The sequence below is a fragment of the Syngnathus leptorhynchus genome, chromosome 3 (genome assembly GCF_054491065.1).
Source record: "Syngnathus leptorhynchus isolate UIUO chromosome 3, UIUO_Slep, whole genome shotgun sequence".
NCBI classification, from domain to species: Eukaryota; Metazoa; Chordata; class Actinopteri; order Syngnathiformes; family Syngnathidae; genus Syngnathus; species Syngnathus leptorhynchus.
The window spans coordinates 18375054-18394358 of NC_141197.1; the positions used below are offsets into that span (position 1 = coordinate 18375054).

Here is a 19305-nt window from a genome sequence, read left to right on the forward strand (position 1 = left end):
TGGACGAGAATCTTGTCAGGAATGTGTAAGCCCCTACCATTTATACAATATTTAGAATTTATAAAAATGTACATGATATTTAAATTTATATTATTTATAATTGATTTAAAATATATATTTAAAATCTTTAAATAATAATTAAAATAATTAATAAATAATCATACTAAATATTTAAATAAGCCTTACTTTGGCACCCAGGTTAAAGATCAACAATGATCAGTCATGGAATTTGACAATAAAGTCAAGTTTGAAAGGGTAATAATCAAAATCAACAGAGGCGTTTTCTTGATCAAGCTGTATTATTAGCAGAGCGATAAACAAAAGCAAGTCTGCCACCGTGTCAACACGCATGGAAGGTCCTGGTGGAGGAGCATCAGCAGCGGGAAACAGAAAATAAGGACCAGGACAAGTGCATTAAATGCTATTAATGCTTCATTAAAAATGAGGAGAAATCATAAAAATAAAAAAATAAAAAATGTCATCATGTGGAGAACGTCCATAGTGGGGGAGTTACACATCACAGATCCACTGCACAACATAATGCAACCTCATGAGCAATAAATAAAGGCATCGGATCCTTGAAATACACACACGATACAGGCGAGCTAATGAACAACAAAAGGAGGAGCACTTAAATGTCCCACAGACAATAATGTTACTTTTCCAGTTGCTTGATTTTCTCGTCTTATTTCTTCACTCAGTTCATTGGTCAAGTACTCCAGGAAGAACAAACACAGTCTGTCCGGGGCAGTTTTATGTGTTCGGAGAGTTCTAAAAGTCTCAGGGGAGGGGAGGGGTTTGGGTTATTTTCCTTCTTCAGTAGGGGGAGCTCTAGAGCCTCCTGCCCATGCAAGAGCGACAGCACTGGTCTCCGTAGAACTTGTGGCCACAGACGCCGTGCTGGGGGACCAGGTGACACCAGCTGAAGCGGTCCACGCATGGTAGCTCACCTGCAAAGAGAGAACGCACAATGGCAAAAGTTAGACAAAAATACTTTTAAAACTAATTTTTGTCGACGACAACTACATTTTTTACAATCAATCAATTAACAGCCGTGAGGACAAGCGGTACGGAAAATGGATAGTTGAGATTAATTAACAGCCTTTGTTTTTGTCCACTATTGCTTAATTTTTTTGATTTTTTTTTAAATTTTTGTTTTCTAAAGTATTTTGGGGGGTTATCATTTTTGTTTTGTTTTATGGACAAAATGGATAGATGGAATTAATTAACAGCCTTTGCTTTTGTCCACTATTGCCTAATTTTCTGAATTTTCATTTTATTTTTGTTTTCTGAAGTATGTTGGGGGGGTTTGTCATTTTTGTTTTGTTTTACGGAACATCTGAGCTACCTTGCCCCCATTCCAGCCCCCCCCCATGGAAAAAATCCTAGCACCGCCACTGGTTTAGAGGTGTTTGTCTTAAGAATTATGAGGAAGAAACTAAATTCTCCACTGTAAAAGGTCTGTGAACCTATAAAATTGGAGAACCTGTGAAGTCGACCCAACTTCATGCTTTTACTTGGAAGCAATTGACCTCTTATTGTGGTCCCGACGGCTGTGACACGATTGTGGAGTTGTGGCAGCGGGGCGGCTCGAGGGCAGAATTGAGTGTTGCAGGCCCGGGTCGCAACTGGTCGCTGGTGGGCCAAGCAGCCGGTGGCCGCCCGTCCCTGAAGCAAACACTGGACGCCACGGGTCTGGACGCCCCCGCCGCAGGACACGGAGCACTCGAGGAACAAGAAGAAGCAGACTTTTGTTTAGCTTCTAATCATGCATCCGTCACATTGACGATGACTACCTGTTGCCATGGAGATGAGTACCAGCTTGACACCGCAGCACCGGGGACGGTCCTGCCCTGCGGGACCCGGGCTAATTCGGGGCAGGGACCTCGGTCGCAAACCTGCTGGAGATCCGCCAAGGGTTTGGCGAGGTTCCTGCACCTCCTCGCGGGAAACTCCACAAACCTTCAAACAAAAGGAACACAAATGAATCAGGCTTTTATGGTTGAAAGTGAAGTGATTTGTTGCAAAGAGTTCTTACCCTCCCTGGAAATCTTTCTCTCCACACCGGAGTTCTCGCTTCTGTAGGCCAGGACCGCAGGACCTGGAGCACTAAAACGCAACAATCCAAAAATGTAGAATTTATTTATTTATATATATATTGGGTTTTTTTTTGTTTATGTTTTTTGTTTGTTTAGTTTTTTACAATTGTCTATATTAACTCACTCATAGCCATTGACGCCTTTAGCCGTCAAACTGGCAATGAATGAGTTAATAGACTGTAAACTGCAAATTGACATGTCACGTATGTGTATATACATGCGTGTGTGGTATATTTGGTGATAAAGAAAAAGTTCCTTTGAGGCTGTGGCCTTCATATTTGAAGTAGGTCACCATGAAATCTGTGTTCTCACCTCTCCCCACCCCGTGGGCGTCCACTGGAGCCTGTCGTTCTTTGGGCAGCGGCGCAGGACGCAGCTCTCCTGGGCTTTGGGTCGCTCGTTGTGTCTGCACATGCTGTCTGGCACCACGGCCGCCAACCCGGCGTCGCCGCTTTGGCAGAACACGCTTCGCTTCCTCAGTCCGCGGCCGCAACTCTTGGAGCACTGTGGGCGAAGGCAGACGTGGTGAGACACAGGTGGCGTTCTCTGGAGGTTTAGTGGAGAGTGCTTGTGGACCTGACACTGTTTTTATAACCTTGCTCAGGGTCTTTCAGGGTTGGATTTGATACATCTGCTCTACTTTTTTGGTCCGCTTCCAAGCGACCCAAATATTCATATACCTTTATTCACTTAAGAGTACAAGTCTTTTTTTTTCTAAATAATGCACACTTCTTAGTTGGTGGATATTTCCTCAAAATTCTATTTATTAAAAAATTATATTAATTTATTCTTGAAAGTTTGCAAATTTCTTTCACAAAAATCGAAATATATTTCTAAAAAACATTTTTCCTAAAAATATTTTTTTCTATAATTTTGACTTTTTCCCCAATATTTTCAAACGTCAGACTTTTCCTAAACCAGTAGTACAAACCAAAGTATCTCCAACCACATTGATAATTCGACACACGCTTGACGAGCAAAGCCAAGGTCGCCGCTTGGCTGCGACTCCAAAACATTAAACACAATAACGCCATCGCTCACAAATGAATGTGACCTGCAACCATCAGAGCACGCGGCAACACAACAATGCAGTAAACTTGAGATAAAAAAAGTGCAACTACTCTACAGGGATGCCAGAATGTTTTATGTGACTGCATTGCTTTCCAACACACACACAGCATTTATATGCACAAACACTCATCCCAGCAGTGCTTTGACACTGACAGTATCCATTGGTGTTTTCAAGGAGAATGCTTTTAACCGACACCTGAACTCACCAGTCGGACTACTGTCACAAAGATTGACGATTGAATGATGGCTGAGTGATGGCACTTTCTCATGGATTTTTTTTTTTAAACAAAATCATGATCTGACATGGCCTGTATAAAGTTTCACAACATGTCAGATTCCGCTGCTAGAGAAACAGAAAACTGAGTTTTAAATTCCACATTGGCTGTATGCTTCTGCAACATTATATCATATGTGCATTTTCATGAAAAAATGCAACTGCTTTCTCATGAACATGACACTTTTGGGGGGGGGGGGGGGGTTAATTTCACATTGGCATTGATGAAAAGAAAACAACTAGCGTTTAAAAGCACCTTGAGAAAACAAATAATAGTTTTCAATTATTGGTAGATAATGTTTAGAATTTGTAGTATTTGTAATATTTACTCTTTAATTTGGAATTCATCATATACTGTATATACGTCAACAAAAATCATCTTTTCATGCAATTTTTCAGATGGCAGCATGTCCAGCAGAGGTCAGCAGAGCGTTGAGGATGAATGAGACGTAAATTGTACTGTATGACAATTGTGTGCGCCTTCATGCGTGCCCGCGTGCGTCTTAACACGAGTTTACTTCTTCCCTCTTGTAAAGCTTTTCATTACGCAAACATCTCCCAAACATGTCACCATGTTTTAATTTAAGGCCACAAAGGCTAAATTTATGTCTCCACTAAAGTAAAAAGATGGTTTCTGCTGACAAACCATTCAAAAAGATGGTGGTGAGGCAAAATGAACTACAGTCACACTAATTAAAGAGAAGGAAGATTGTTTTTAAATCCTCAACAACTTCGCTTAGCCCAATTACCTCTACAAATATGCTCAGACGTTTTTTCCAAACCTATTTAAGAGTTTGTGATTATCATATGTGCTAATGTGTTGTTGTAACAACACACGCAAAGCACCCCTTGTAGAAACGTGTAAAAGTAGTGATGTGTCGTTGCTTGCTTTGACTGACGTCTGACATTACCTGCGACCAGGCTCCGGCGTTCCACCTGGGCGGGCAGGCCTGCGTGTTGCAGGGCCGGAGCTGCGCCAGTGAGACGACGGGGCAAAGGGAATGCGCCGTCACCTCCTCCCTTTGGTAGGTCACTTTCCTCATGCAGCGTAGCGTCCTGCTCTGTTGGCCTCCGCCGCATGAGCGACTACACGCCGCCCACTCTCCAGTCCACCAGCTGGAGGAGAGATGGAGAACCCGATTGATTTTATATTTTTTTTTTCAATCTAATCTTTTGAGTCTTCCACATCTTTGGTCCAAAATAGCCACCGTCTTGGCACCGCAACTCAAGGGGGAGATTACTGCAAACGAGTGGTCTGACCACCGCGGGATTTTAGGCGGAAGAGGGATGGCGAGTCGGGCAGATGGCTCAGGATGCTGCAAAAAATAAAAATGACCTCGGGGCACCCAGGCGCTTTTCCTTCTTTTTAGAATTCCGCAGACAAAATTTGGGGGCGAAAGAGTTGCTTTGGTTCTTTTCTCCCCTGTGTTTTGTCCGAGATTAGAAATAGCACATCACTGCGGTTGAGCTCACCCTAATTTGCATCTCGTGAATGCTCCATATTGAGATAGACACCCGGTCGACTATTTTGGTGGTGTTCCTTAAGTCAATACTCAATTTGATGGTAAACCAGTGGGATATCCTAATAATTTAGGTTTTTTTCTGTCATAAAAGACAGAATCTGAAAATTCAGACCCTGAGATTTTGCCTGATGAAATCCGATCGACTCCACAGATAAGTGCCGATTTAATTGACAAATCGGCCCGATTAATCGTTTTCATCTTTGTGTGTGGTCAAAGCAAAGTAATAAAAGTTCACCACAAGCACAAAACTCCACACTAAGAGCTCAGCCAAATTCTTAAATGTCTTCATGTGGCTCTCAACTTTACAGCTGGCTTGTAAAAGTGCCACTTAACCAAATACAATCCTCATTTCCACTTTTAATCGGACAAATTTCGTGCAGAACCGCAGTTGCCACTATTTGGATCCTAAATAGGTAGGGGTTCACCGTAGACCCCTTTGGCCCCCTTTCCAAACAAAAGCGGCTGTGTCCGGACGTGCATCGGGGCTCTTTAATAGCGTTCGCTGAGATAAGAGAAATGCAATGCCTGAGATTAGCGACAGGAAACGCCGTCTCGAGTGTTGGGAACAGAAGCCGCTCGTTGGCGGCGTTGGGCCCGGACATGTCGCGGGCGGCCCGAGCCAAGCATCAACTTCGGCGAGCATCCGACGCATTCTGTGAGCGGCTATTTTTCGGCTTCGCGGCTTGGAAGCGGGAGGCGTAATTGCGGCATTAGTGGAAGCGCTCGTGCTCTCCCTGACCCCAAAATGCCGTGCCGTGCCTCTTGGGTGCAGCGCGGATGTAAATCACTTTGTCGCTTGCCGCGGGAGGAAAGAGGTTCTGCTTCAACTTGAACGCCACCGCAGTGCTCCAACCTGCATGCATGCACGTGCTCCTTTTTGTAAGTCGGTGCCATTAGACGCTCTGTTTTTATATATGATTTTATATTTTCATATTTAGATATTATATAATATCATAAAAGACGGCCTGATTAGCGGGATGCACGACGGGAGGCGTCCGTTCATCTGTTAAGTAGAGAGCTGGGCCTCAAAACCCACTCGGTGAGTTTCTCAAAGAGTAACAGAGGAGTGATTAAAGAGTGGACAGAGGAGGAAGAGGAGGAGGAAGGCAACCTGACCACAAACAAAGTGCAGACTCCCCTCAACCGCAACGTGCGAGAGTGCGCAAGTCTGTAATAAAAGCAACGCAACATTTGGCAACATGGTTGCAATAGGCCGCAAACCACACACACACACACACACACACACACACACACACACACACACACACACACACACACTTACTATGCAGGACAGGGCTGCGTATTGCAGAGGTGCGAGCCCAACGTGGGTCTCGTGAGCGGATTGCACATGGTGGCGTTGACGTGAACTTTCTGGTCCTGCAGGCAAATAGCCTTAGTGGAAATGCGACCTGAGGGGAAGGAAACATCAGCAATTGAGGATTTTTATGTTGGAAGTGTCCTAAAAACCCAATTTGACCTCGTTGTTTCATTTATTTGACTAATATTTTATCTTGGCCAACCAAATAGGGCCAGATTTCAAACTCAGTCAAATTGTGAGTAAATTGAAAAATAGTTCAAGGTCTTGAAAATGATTTCTGGTGTAGTGATGATTAGATGGGGGGGAAAACTGATGGATAAAAGAAACGAGCCATGAAATTCCTGTTGACTTGTCTTTTTGGGAAAAAAAAATTATATTCACACACATTTGCATTCAACTATGGTGGGGGGGGCGCTCGATAAACGTCTGTTCTCCGAGTGCACTTTTTGTTTGTTATTGTAGCTGTCACATGTAATTAGATAGGATTGAAAATCCCCCTTCAAGATCACATTTTAAAACGGCGATGGATAACGTTGCAACGCTGGAAAAAAATGTTCTCATTCTTAGCTTAAAAAAAACCAACAACAGTGCCTATAAACATGCATGGAAGCAAATCTTCAAACGCATTAAACCGACATCCAAAGTCATCCAATTCACCTCCGGCGCAGGGAGCTGAACAGTCGGAACGCACCACACCCCAGCTGTAGTCGGGTTTCCTTTCAGTACGAGGCAGCGTGTACTCCCAAACCACACCTGGATTTTTGCCTTGCAGGAGGATCTAGAAGAGGAAGAAAAAGAAGAACATTGGGGAGAGAGACATCAAGTTGGACACTGGACTGAACATATTTGACCCTAATTGTATTCTCTAGAGGTTGTTAGACTCCATCCTGCTGTCCATTTGCATTCCAGATTCAGATCACAGTTGAGATTTATTTATTTATTTATTTATTTATTTTTATTTATTCATTCATCAACATTTCATTTGTTTAGTTGTTTGTTTTATATTTGTTTGAATAGGGACAGTGCACATTAGTGTACATCAGTAAAATAAAAACAAATGTAAATATGACAAATTATATGAAGCACAGCCAGCAAAACTGGCACATCCAGGTCCGGAAAGTAAAAACCGGACAAGAGTTTGGCTTTAGCCACAGGTGCTTCTATGTAAATCTTATTTGGGAAATTAGGATAGTAGTTGCTAGGCGAACTAAGTGTCTGACGCTACGCCAAAAATCGCTAAACCGTACTGGAGGTCTGGACCAGGAAGAGAGTTGATAACAGTTTCTTTCAACCATGTCCGGAAATCTTAACCGTGTATGATTCTTCTGACACGGACATTCTTGCGGTGTGCCAGCCTGGCCCCACAATGTAATTTTGTTCCACTTCTTTGGGTTCGATAAGTGGCGCGGTGAAAATTTGTGGTCTGTTGTCTCTAGTGCAACAATGTTTTGTACTTGTCAAACATGACAAAGATCTGCACCTAAATGTGTCTGTTTCCAACACTTGACAGATGGTCAGTTGGTTATTTTCATTCCCCGTTGCTAATTTGACCGACTATGCAGATTAGTATGTTGATGGTTGTGGTCGAATGTTTATCTTCGCTGGTGTTTGGCTTGGAGACCAATATTTGGCTTTGTTTAAAACAATTGTTTGAAAAGTTGTGTGGTGTTTATCTTGGCAGATTATGTTTGCGCGCATTGTGTGTCTGACACAGAGGGAGTTGTTTCACAGATGGAAAGATGCAATACACAATTATGTCTGCATTGTATTGTTTCTGCAGCTGTTTGCAAAGAATTTTGGACGCGGCTCAATTCGAATCCAATTGCACAGATTGTGTACCGAGTGCTGTGGTATGTTGGGTAAGTTTTCATCGTATTTATTTATTTTTAAAGTGTCATTTGGCAATGTGATTTGTTACAATAGTAAGAAACAATAGAGGATTTAGGACAGAGCCCTGGGGAACACTGCTGGATTATTACTTGCTAATTTTATAACTTTATAAAAAAATCTTGTCTTGGAGAGACCAACAAAGAACAGTTTCCGGAGTGATTGAAACATAACACACTACCACGACTAAACTAAAATGTCATTGGCCGATCATTGTCACATAATTGTGCCATAAACTGCAGAGTGGACTGACACTAAGCAAAGAAGATTCAGTGTAAAGAAGTTTCAGCATGCCTGGCAAAACTGACTCTGATCCGCCCTTTATGTATCGATGACAGCAGTTAACATAAGCGCTGTTAAAGAAAGATGACACAATGATTCCGCCCCTTTTGCCTGTTCCTGCACGTGCAGGCAGCTGAAATGGTCACAGGACCCAGCGTGCACTTGGAGGCGTTAAATGACCGTTTCATTCGGCAGTTTTCCGCCTCAGGGCGGCACTCGAGCGTGGATCTGACCAGAGGCACTCGGCTTTTGCTCTTGTGTAAGCTGGGCTGACAGCCAAGGTAAATCGGTGATATTAAAAGGTACATTAGCAAACTTGATGCTTGAACTCAAAGAGCCAAAGCGATGCGGAGCGAGCAAAATAATTTTTGCAGCACTTAATCTCAAGGCCTCTAATATAGTACATGTATATATATATTATGTATTTGTGTGTGTATATTATAGAACATATAATATATAAAAAATATGGAAAATATATGAAATATATATGAAATATATATATATATATTTGGAGCTTTCAATTCTTTTTCCACAAATCAGTTTTTATTACCATCACTCTCCATATCACAGTGCATAAAGCAATATAGAATATTTGAAAAATATATGAAATACCTAATAATATATATATATATATATATATACATATATATTTGGGGTGCCTTACAAAGTTTGAGAACTCATGCTGTAATAATCACGTTTGCTGCTTCTCAACCGTGAATCTCGGCTCAAATTGGATGTCCAAATAGAGGTAATAGGAGTCACTGGTCAGTTGGGAAAGAAAAAGGATGTGGTGGAAGATGGCTGCAAATTGAGCAGAGCGCTGTCCAAATAAAGTGACAGCGAGCCAGAATGAACCGAGAGAGGAAACCATCTTCCTTCTCACGAGGCTTGTGGGCAAAAGTCAATGACAGCAACGTGTCTGAAGAGTCGTGCCACGTTGTCACTGCACTCTACAAATACAATTTGCATATTTTTATGGACAGTTAAAGTCTCGAGTAAGTATGCAGTATCCGGTTGAATTTTACCTCGAGAAAATACGAGGACATATGGTTTGAAATTTTAAGCCGAAAGAACGTGCCCATAGAAATGAGCAGAAGGAAGAGATTTTGTGCTTCCTCTAGGCCTGACCTTAAATCATCACATTCAAAGAGATCAGTTGCAGTATTCTTAATCTTTTAATCTCGCCGCCAACCGCTACTGCCGCCACACTCTCAAGATCCTTTTTTTTTTTTTTTTGTAATTACAGGACATACTTAGAGAGATTACGGCGGTGACATCTGCAGATCAGTGTGAACTACCAACGCACGCAGACAAGAGCGACTGCGTATTGGTCGCTTCAGATGGACTGCTTTCGGTTATTCAAACTTTAATCCTCCTTTCATATTTCGGCAACGTCTCGATCATTTAGGATGTTGTACGTGGAGCCCAAAGGGGATAAAAGCAGACATGATGCTAATGTTGCTGGGAAATGAGTGATTGACGTGTTAAAGGCATTTTTTCCTAATCAAATTTCTATTTTTAAATGTAATGTTGAAGGATGAGTTCCAAAATTTTAAATTTTGGAAAAATTAAAAATAAAAATAAAAAATGTAAACATTTTTTTATTTGAGATCATAGTCTAAGTAAATCAAGTAATAATATAGACAATTATAAACACAGTACCATTCCCATGCACTTTTCCTTGTTGGAGGTCTAAAATTACCAAATTCCCATTTCTCTGGAATGCGGCACTAGGACAGCATCCACCCACCCACCCCCACCCCTTGGCTCAATGCAAGAAGATACAATTCACTCCTATGGAAGCACTCGATCACACAAACGTAAACAACAACAAGCACTCGAAGGAACCCGGCCACAAGTCAAGCCCTCGTGTCCAAAATAGCTATAAAAACATACAAACATTTCCGGATGGCCAAGTGACCGGCGCTAAGCTGCTGGTTTCTATCCCCCCAAAATTTACAGCCTCCTCATTCCTGACTGTTCATTTTTTGGCCTTCAGGTGAGAGCAACTGCTCACCTGGTTTCAACTTCTGGTTCCTACAACCAGAGTTCAAAGTTCAAGGGGAGATAAAAGCTGGTGTTGACACAGTAATGTGTCCGTGACCAGCCTCCTGCGATGCTTGCCGCTTCAGGGCAGGTAAAAGACTCCCCCACTCACGCTTTATAGTCTCTCTCGCTCCCAACAAAGTTTTCCTTCCGTTTTCTCGCTCCGCTAACCTCCAATCACATTTACAACAAAAGCACTATTGAGGTCAGCGGCCACGGGGGCCACATGGCCGTGGCTTTTGGATGCTTATGAAAACACGTGACTGCCTCTTTACATTCACTGAGCCAGAGCCAAGAGACAGCAGTACTTAATAGTGTGAGGGTGAGTGCTTTTTCTACAGAGAAGACCCCCATAAAGTCAAAGACCCCTAAAGTGGTAAAAATAAAATAAAAAATTAAAAAAAGGATGGGAAAATGAAGCTTCAACTTTGCTTCATGAACCAGTTGTATTTTTTTCATAGGTGGCATTGTTGGTCTAAGGAAGGTGTGTGTTTTCCGTCCTATGTTGAACTGAGAGTGCCATCTAGAGGGTTCAATAAATAAGACGACTGCTTCATGAAACACCTCGAAGCCTCATTTTACCGTAAAATACAAAATCCATCCAAAATGAACAAAAATGATATTAATAATGAAATTCTGTCCTGGCTACTCATTACAAAATAGAAGGACAAAATCCGATTTGATGAGGTTCATGCTTACTTCAAACACCAGCGTTTCATTGGTGGGTCCGGCAGCGTACAGGCTCTCGGGTTTGCTAAAAGAGCGCTGATAGCTGAACGTTGCCCCTCCAAACTGGAACTTGCCCGGCCAGTCTACCGTCCAATCACCGGTCAGGTAGTATTTCCTCTTGATGGAACGCACCGCCAGATAGCTGGTAGACACTGCCATCTCCTCCACGCGAATGCTACGAGCACCCGCCGGGATGGTTACCATTGAATAGTACTCTGCGTCAAGAGAATAAAATGCGGGATTAGATACGTGATGCGCTTTGTCTTGACATTTTGGGAAGAACTTACCGTTGGCTCTATGCTGCAGTGTGTACATGCCTTTGTAGAATTTACATGTGGAGTTGCTTCCCTTACATACGCCGCACGCATCCAGAGAGGCCTTGGATCCTAAAATCTGATCGCAACCAACCGTCTGCACACAAAAAATGAAGAGTGGAGGGGGTTGAGTGGCCATGGGTGATTTCAGGATTGTGGATTACGGTGCACTCAGAGCCAGCTGTTTCTAATGCCCCTTTAAATGTATTCAAAAAACAATTAGATGACATCGTGCGGCAATGGGCGGTAAACTGACACCGATTTTCGAGCCGTTACTCAGCTCGATCCGATCACTCTCCTAAAAGCTCGACATGGAAATTGACGCACAGCTGTAATTATTTATTGCAATGACGCTAATTCACATGAGCCTCATCCGAATTGGGAGATCATGTTGCCGCATGGACTTCGCCCCGCCACAACGACTAAAAATACACCGCACTTGATATGCAATTCAAGTCGGTGCCGATTAAAGCAGACACTTGGTGGCCCACCAAAAGCAACAACGTGTGTGGAAATAGGACAAAATAAGTGTCAACGCGTCGGTTTGGGTTGGACCACAAGACAATTGGGTTAAAATCTTGGTCAGAGTTTTGAAATGATTGTTTGGAAATATGCTCTTGACGGCTGCTGAAAGGTGACACTTGAGGTCTACCAAAGTTGGTGAAAAAACGATGTTTAAGTCAAAGCGGGACGAAAGGGATTGAATGGCGGTCACACTGTGGACTGGCCTATTGCAGCATATGATGTTTTTTTGTTTTGTTTTTTAAAAGGGATTTATGACATTAAGACTCACTGATTGAGACTTTTGTGCCTCGCACACACCGCCGTCACCCTTATGGCGGTACAACTTGCAAATCAATTAAGATGACTGATGTTCGTAAGACAATAGCGCTGAACTGGCAACAAAGAATTGACAATAAATTTCAAAAATAATAAAATAAAATAAAAATATAATATAATTCCACCCCAGCCCCAAACCATCTAAATATCGCCTCCCTGATAGAATAAAATGAAAAGAATTGATTTATCCTAATCAATTAATTGTGCGCCTTTTTCAGGTCTGTGTGCTTTGGCCACAAGGGGCAGTATAGTACAGACATGCATTGGACAAAAAGAAGAGTTTCACACCTACGTGACTGTGTAAGATGCGACAATATTAGCTATTTTCGCAGCGTAAAAAGAATATATGCTTGTGTGTATTGCTTTGGTGTGTTTACATCTGTTGCTGCACTGTTGGGTCACTTATGAGGTAAAACTGTATTTTTTTTTCCTGTTTTCAAAAGAAGTCACATCATTATGAATCATTGGTTGAGACTTTAGTACCTCACACACTCCATCAATACAAACATCGCCTCTGTGGTCAGAGCAGGAGGTGCCGTCTTTGACCTTGCTGGACATGGCGAAGAAGAAATCAAAGTTCTCGGCAGTGCAGTACAATTTACAGACGTCTTCATCTGTAACAAAAAAGTAAAGAATCAAGCAACAAATCTCACCAAGGCCAAATATTTTCATTTTTTGTTAGGTAAAGAATGAAAGAGAAAATATTTTTTGATTTCACGTGATGAATCATTACATTTTAAAATCACCCCGGAAAAAATTTGACGATAAAGTCTCTTGGGGGATTTCTTCCTTCACATGAAGCACAGACAAGTCTCAGCAGATGACGGCGAAGGTGGCCCCGGGTTCCCGAGGCAGTTTACAATCTTCCTCCTAACATAACCTCCCATTCATCAAGAGCTTAAACATGCTTGGGATGTCAGCCAAACAGATCGCTGTCCTTCACCGCACTACAGTACTGCTCCTCCCCCTCCCCTTCCTTCCTTCTCTGCTTTCGAATGTGTGTTAGCAAGTGGCTGCATGCCTCCCATCGGAGGTGGCAAAGGTTCTCACACTCAAATACTTGTGTCAAAGGAGACTGGTAAAAGTAGAAGAACCACGTTGTGGTTGTTATCAAAGTCTTTCAACCCTCAAATGGCTTCATGCACAAGGCTCAGTAGGACAGCAACTAATTGTATTTTGTTACTTCCCACCACTGCCTCTGATGCATATTACACAGACAGTGACACTTTCCTTGAGCTTTTTGGCCACGGCAGGAGGAGTAAATGGAGCTTTAGGCACGGCAGAAAAAAGGGATTTGGGCTGGAATACAGAAGATCAAGTGAATTAAGACCAGACAAAGCTCATCGGCAGCAATACGGTACAAGCTCCTTGTACGCTCCTTTGTGTGTTTAAGAGGAGTCGCCCCGGCCAATCGGATTGCGGCTCTCGTGCTTTATGTCGAAAATATTCCCAAGGATTTAATTACCGGGAACTAATTAAGAAAGTGTTTAACATTGGACAGACCGACCGTGACGGCACCGAATACGCTCTGCTGGAGCTGGGAGATATGGTGTTGATAGAAGATGGCCTCCTTTTGGTCATAAATAAAATAATAATAATAAATAAGATTAAATCAAATTAAACAAAATTAAATAAAATTTGATAAAATTTGATCAAATTAAATAAGTAAATAAATAAATAAATCATGACACTATCCAAGTTCTAACATTACCGTCCACTTTGGTGTACGGCTTCCACTTGTAGTACCAGCCCCTGAAGGGTTTGCTGTTGTGTTCGGCACACTGCTGCGTGCGGAAGTCCACGCTGTTGTGCGAACATGCTCGGGTGTTGCACAGCTGGTTTTGGCGGCCGGGGCCGTAGCAGAACTTGCCGTTATGCTGGGGCCTGGCAAAATGATCAGAAAGAAGTTATCAAAAATAGTCAATGAGTACTTTGTGTTTCATTGCATTGTTTATATTTATGGTCTTGAAGTATTTCATTCAACTATTGACTGTAATTATGATTTTATGACATCATTAGTGTACAGTAATTTCGTAATAGACGACGGGAAGACCCTCCGGACTAGAAAATAGTTTTACAACGTCATCGTAGGAATTGAACTCTGTTGTCGCCTGCTTTCTGTCGAATAAAACAATCCGATAACAGATAACAGATGACCACATGTTGGACAAAGCTTGATGACATTTAGAAAACTTTGGGTTTCCCACATGTTTTTGAACTCGGACCACCAGCAGGGCAAATTGACTTTAGCTATTTACACCAAAAAGGGTATGACTGGCAAAGACCCGGAAGAATCCTGCTGATCTCATAAAAACTGTAATTCTGCTCAACTTGGCCAGGATACTGAAGAATGCTGACTAGAAACAGAAACCCGACGGGAGGACAGGAATATCGGTGAGAAAAAAAGTGGAAATAAAATGAAGAAAAAGCAATTTCATTCTGGATTCCATTTAACGGAGGAGTGACGGAATGGTGTTTTCTGTTGGGAGGTTGAAGCGTTCTTCACAAGTTTCATCTCATTACTGTTGAGGATCACATATGGCTGTGTGTTTATGGGTGACGGGGGGTCTGCCAAGCATGCTCCACCTGGGGCCTTCTTCAGAGTAGTTTGCACGGCAGAATTCCACAGTAACATTACTTTATATATATATATTTTTTTTTTTGCAGCCGTCTTTCGTGAACATCTCAACAACCAATGTGTTCCCAAAACAAGACATGAGCCAGATTGTTTAGTTGGAGTTGCAGCCTCCCTTCCGCATCGACATCCCTACGCTGACACAGCCCCCGAGGTCTCGCTGAATGGATGACTGGATCAGACATACAGTATTTGTTCATAAAGTTCTCAATTTCAAATGATTGAATATAGGAATTGATGGAAAATGAAATACTGGCTATCAAAACGCTACCTTGAGTGCAGGGAAATGATCAGAAAACACATTCCCAATGTAAACAAGGTGACGTACTCTCTTCTACACATTTTGTAAGTCATATAAATGATTCAATCAACAATCTTAAACAAACAGCAACTGGTGTTCAAGAAAGTCACCCAGCTGTTTCAGAGCTTCAGAGTCTGTAAACAATTTTATTGTTGCCCCAGAAAATGGGAATATAAATATGGCTGTGTATTTCAGGAGCAAGAGGCAAACCTAACTCGACCTTAACCCTTAAAATGAAATCCCCCCCTCAAATCTGCCTAGCAAGAGAAGCTGATGTCTGGTCTTTACCTGGAGGACCTTCATTAAGGAGAGTTGAGCGCTTAAAGCGAGCACCACTCAGCCTTTACATTCCTCTTTACATCGAGTGTGTGACAAAATGTGCTCCGTCAAAACCAGGTCAAGATTGTGACCCTAATCGCCCGGGCTTGTTGACCAGGATTAGGTTAGACCGCGTTTGATCTGGCAGGTGGTCCACGAGGTTGTGGGGGGGACGGGAGGCAGGTGGAGGACATGGGGGTGAAGCAAGAAATTTCATTTTCCGCCTTTGGAGTAGCTACTACAAGGGCTTTAATCTGCCGAGCACCCAGAAGAAGATGCTTGATGAAGATAATTTTGACGCGGCACCGAGGCAAAACTGTACAAGGAGGTCAAGTTCAAAAGTACCTCACGAGCGGCTTGATGGGGTTGAAATCTCTTCAAAGGATGAAGAGAATACGATAATTAACCAAACTTGGCAGACGTTTGCCATGCTATCGTCTGTGCAAACTTGTTGCAACAAGAACTCAAATTTGTTTTGTTGTTAGCATTGCGCTAAGTGTTAGCCACCTAGACAGCAACACTTTTCCAGACTATGTTCTGGTTTTAATGTCATTTTGGTAGGACATGCCAAACTGTCAATTTGAAGCAGCTTGTGGGGTGTGAATGACATTAGCGACAGGCAAATAGATTCAGGCTAATCCATCTGATTGTGGTCTCATTAGAAGGAGAGGGGCCCTACCAAATTAATCTCTGAGATTAACAGCGGTACAGTCACAAAGATGCAAACACACTTGAATGGGTTCGTCGCGGCCCGATGACTCACACAGATATGCAACTGATATAAATGTGGTTTTTTTTTCTCCAAATGCCACTACAGATGAACGAATTGCCTAAGTCAGCAAAAAAAAAAAAAGTTCCAGCACATTGTGAGAATGGGTAACGGATAGTTTTGTATTGTCAACAAAATCCATAAAATGTCTCCTATAAGACCCAAACACCTTTCCCTCACTGTGTCCCACTGACCCCATAGCTCGTAGTCGCAGAAGTCGCTGCAAGCCTCTCACGCCGCCGCAGGAGCGATAAACGAAGTGGACAGCTAACCTACTTGCGGAGGGCCTCCTCTGCGGGCCCTCCTCGCTGTGCTGAACGTGGCATATGCGTAACGTGTATCATATGAGCAGAAAACATCTTTGATCCCCCGGCGGGAGGGATTAGGAGACGGGCCGGGTGCGCCCATGTCTGCCTGGCTGTTAAGCAAGCGCTGATGAGCCCAGTGAAGTCCAAATATTTAAACTGACCTCGTTGCGTGTTTGCAAAGGAGGAGGGCGACTGGTGAAAACTTTGTGATGAAGGGAAAAACTGTTCATTAGCACAGGCAGTCTCGGATGATTGTTTTGCTAATATCTTGTTGTTAAGAAGACTTATTTTGTTTTTGTAAATACCTTTGGATGTTGTTCTTAAATTATTTTTTTCACTTGTTAGAATAAAAATTGGTCCCATGAGAACATTTGAAAATCTATCTATCGATTCTAGCTAGCTCGATAGCTAGATAGCTTGTTTGTCTGCTTAGCTGTACCACTTGCTAATCTATTGACAAAGCCATCTATGCTTGATAAAACATAATTGTGAGAGAAAAACATTGTATCATACTCAGAATAGGGAAATTAATCTTTGAATCATGAGCAATGTTGCTTTCCTGAATCTAAACACAAAGCCACTCGAAAAATTGTATCCCTCAAGCTAACATCACCGGTCATACATAACCTTCATCCCACCTGGCAACTGATTCAATTAAACCAAAAGAAATGTGTGTTTGCTTGACGAAACACAAATGTAAGATTAAAAACAAGAAAGGTGCTGCCGGCCATAAAATTTGTCTTGACTGTTGCTTCGTGTTCATCGGCCAAGAGCCCAACGAGCCAAATGCAGGCAATTAGTTCCACCATCTTTCTATCTATCCATCCCCCAACACGAACAACACGAAGCAAATCACTCATATAAGCGAGTAGGCATGACTCCCAAAAATTGACCTGGTAGCACGCCATGAAATTTTTGGAAAGCCAGTTAAGCGGACCATGAAATTTAGTAGGCACGTCCAGTTTTATGAATTGACCCGAGAAGGTTCGTAGGGATCCCCTGCTTAAAAAAAATTGCTGCCATTTTAAAAACTGTGTCTAATTGGTACCAAAATTGAACCATACAATACGGATGACACAATATGACGAACCCTTTTGTGGGCGGAGCTTCTCGGGCAAACTTGATGACTCGCCATAAAACACAAAATTAAACAAACAGTGGGTTGGAAAATGTCCGCTTCTTTTGCCTCATGTTGAGACTTACTAAGAGAGCTGTCGGGCACTGTGGGATGCGCGACATTACGTTTGTCCGAGCGAGCAGCCATGCGAGACCTTGGCAGCTCTCGGCGCAAAAAAAAGCAACTTTTTGTCCCACCCTTGTCTGGTGCATGGGGAGAGATTGTCTTGCTGTCTGGACTGTCAGCTGACTCTACACGCGCATGTGTACGTGCACGTATGTGTGTGTGCTGACAGCTATCTGGCAGACGCTGCGTTCAGGTGTTCCAAAAAAGGATGAAAGAGCAGAAGTTGTTTGGATGTGGGAGCAGTTTCCAGGAGTGATGACATGATGAATGCTGTCTATAGTGAATGTGTGTGTGTTTACCGTGGACTGGTGCAGGAGCGCTCCCTGTACATGACCCCACCTCCGCACGTTCTGGAACATTCCGACCACTGGGACCAGGGCGACCACTGGCCGTGGACCGCCTTGGGGCCGTGCTCCCCGTATTTGACACACTGGCCTCGCCAACACCACTGATGTACATATCACTCAGTGAACTTCATGAGGATGGTTTAATCCAGTTTGAATTATGAGACGAGCCGTCTCACCATGTCGGGCCCGCAGCTGGTGCCCTCGGCGGCAGGCATGAACTTGGTCTCGCATCGTTGGCCCGTGCGGTGACACCACAGTGACTTGCAGATGTCCTGCCAAATGCGACAAACACAACAGAGATGATAAGATGTAGTACTCGTGCAAGTACAGAAACTAAATAAAAATATATATATGACTTGCAATCACTGCTGAGCGAGCATCAGCTGGCTCACCGTCGGGCGCACCCCTTCACAAACCCGACAATGAGCCTCCCCTAAAAAAAGCCGGCACGTCAAATCTAATCAGTGCGCTTCTTTAATGAAAGCGCCTCTAATTATGTGTGTCATCTGACCCAACAATACAGAAAGCAAGCGAGTGAGTGAGCACAGAGGGAGAGCCTCGCATCGGGAGACAGGCTGCCGACGCTGGCAGCCAGCCCGGCTGCACCGGGCACGGGGGAACCGATCGGGACGGAGAGCCGGGGGTAATTAGGACTACATAGGGTTTTGAACAAGTGTTAAGGTTTTAAGCCTGGTTAGGGTTTGAAATTAAAGATTTAGATTTAGGTTTTCAGTAAAAGGGTTTCTTTACAGTTAAGGGTTCAAGACAGGTCATGTTTTCATATTTGGGTTGAAAGTAAATGTTAGTATTTCAAACAAAAGTTACAATTTCAAGACAGTGTTGAGCGTTTGATGATAGGGTTACGGTTTTAAGCAGGGTTTGAGATTTTAATTTGGTGTTAGGCCTTCAATGAACGCTTTCAAGTCTAAATTAGTTTGGCTTTTAAATAAGGATTTTAATATTTTTAAATTAGGGCTTCAAATCTCTTAGGGCCTTTAATT

General features: G+C 42.9%; 1 protein-coding gene across 1 annotated transcript in view; it reads right to left on the reverse strand.

Moving 5' to 3' along the window:
- Nucleotides 1-831: 831 nt before the first annotated feature.
- The window catches only part of adamts18 (ADAM metallopeptidase with thrombospondin type 1 motif, 18), a 28741-nt gene continuing 10267 nt past the window's right edge, over nt 832-19305 (reverse strand). The window contains exons 11-24 of the mRNA XM_085907586.1: nt 18481-18576; nt 18257-18405; nt 14095-14267; nt 12867-12997; nt 11517-11640; nt 11200-11444; nt 6943-7063; nt 6250-6376; nt 4356-4560; nt 2412-2603; nt 2039-2109; nt 1797-1962; nt 1533-1725; nt 832-950 (exon numbers count right to left, since the gene is read on the reverse strand). Coding sequence (XP_085763712.1) covers nt 832-950; nt 1533-1725; nt 1797-1962; nt 2039-2109; nt 2412-2603; nt 4356-4560; nt 6250-6376; nt 6943-7063; nt 11200-11444; nt 11517-11640; nt 12867-12997; nt 14095-14267; nt 18257-18405; nt 18481-18576 — 2112 coding nt within the window. The remainder of the gene's footprint in view (nt 951-1532; nt 1726-1796; nt 1963-2038; nt 2110-2411; nt 2604-4355; nt 4561-6249; nt 6377-6942; nt 7064-11199; nt 11445-11516; nt 11641-12866; nt 12998-14094; nt 14268-18256; nt 18406-18480; nt 18577-19305) is intronic.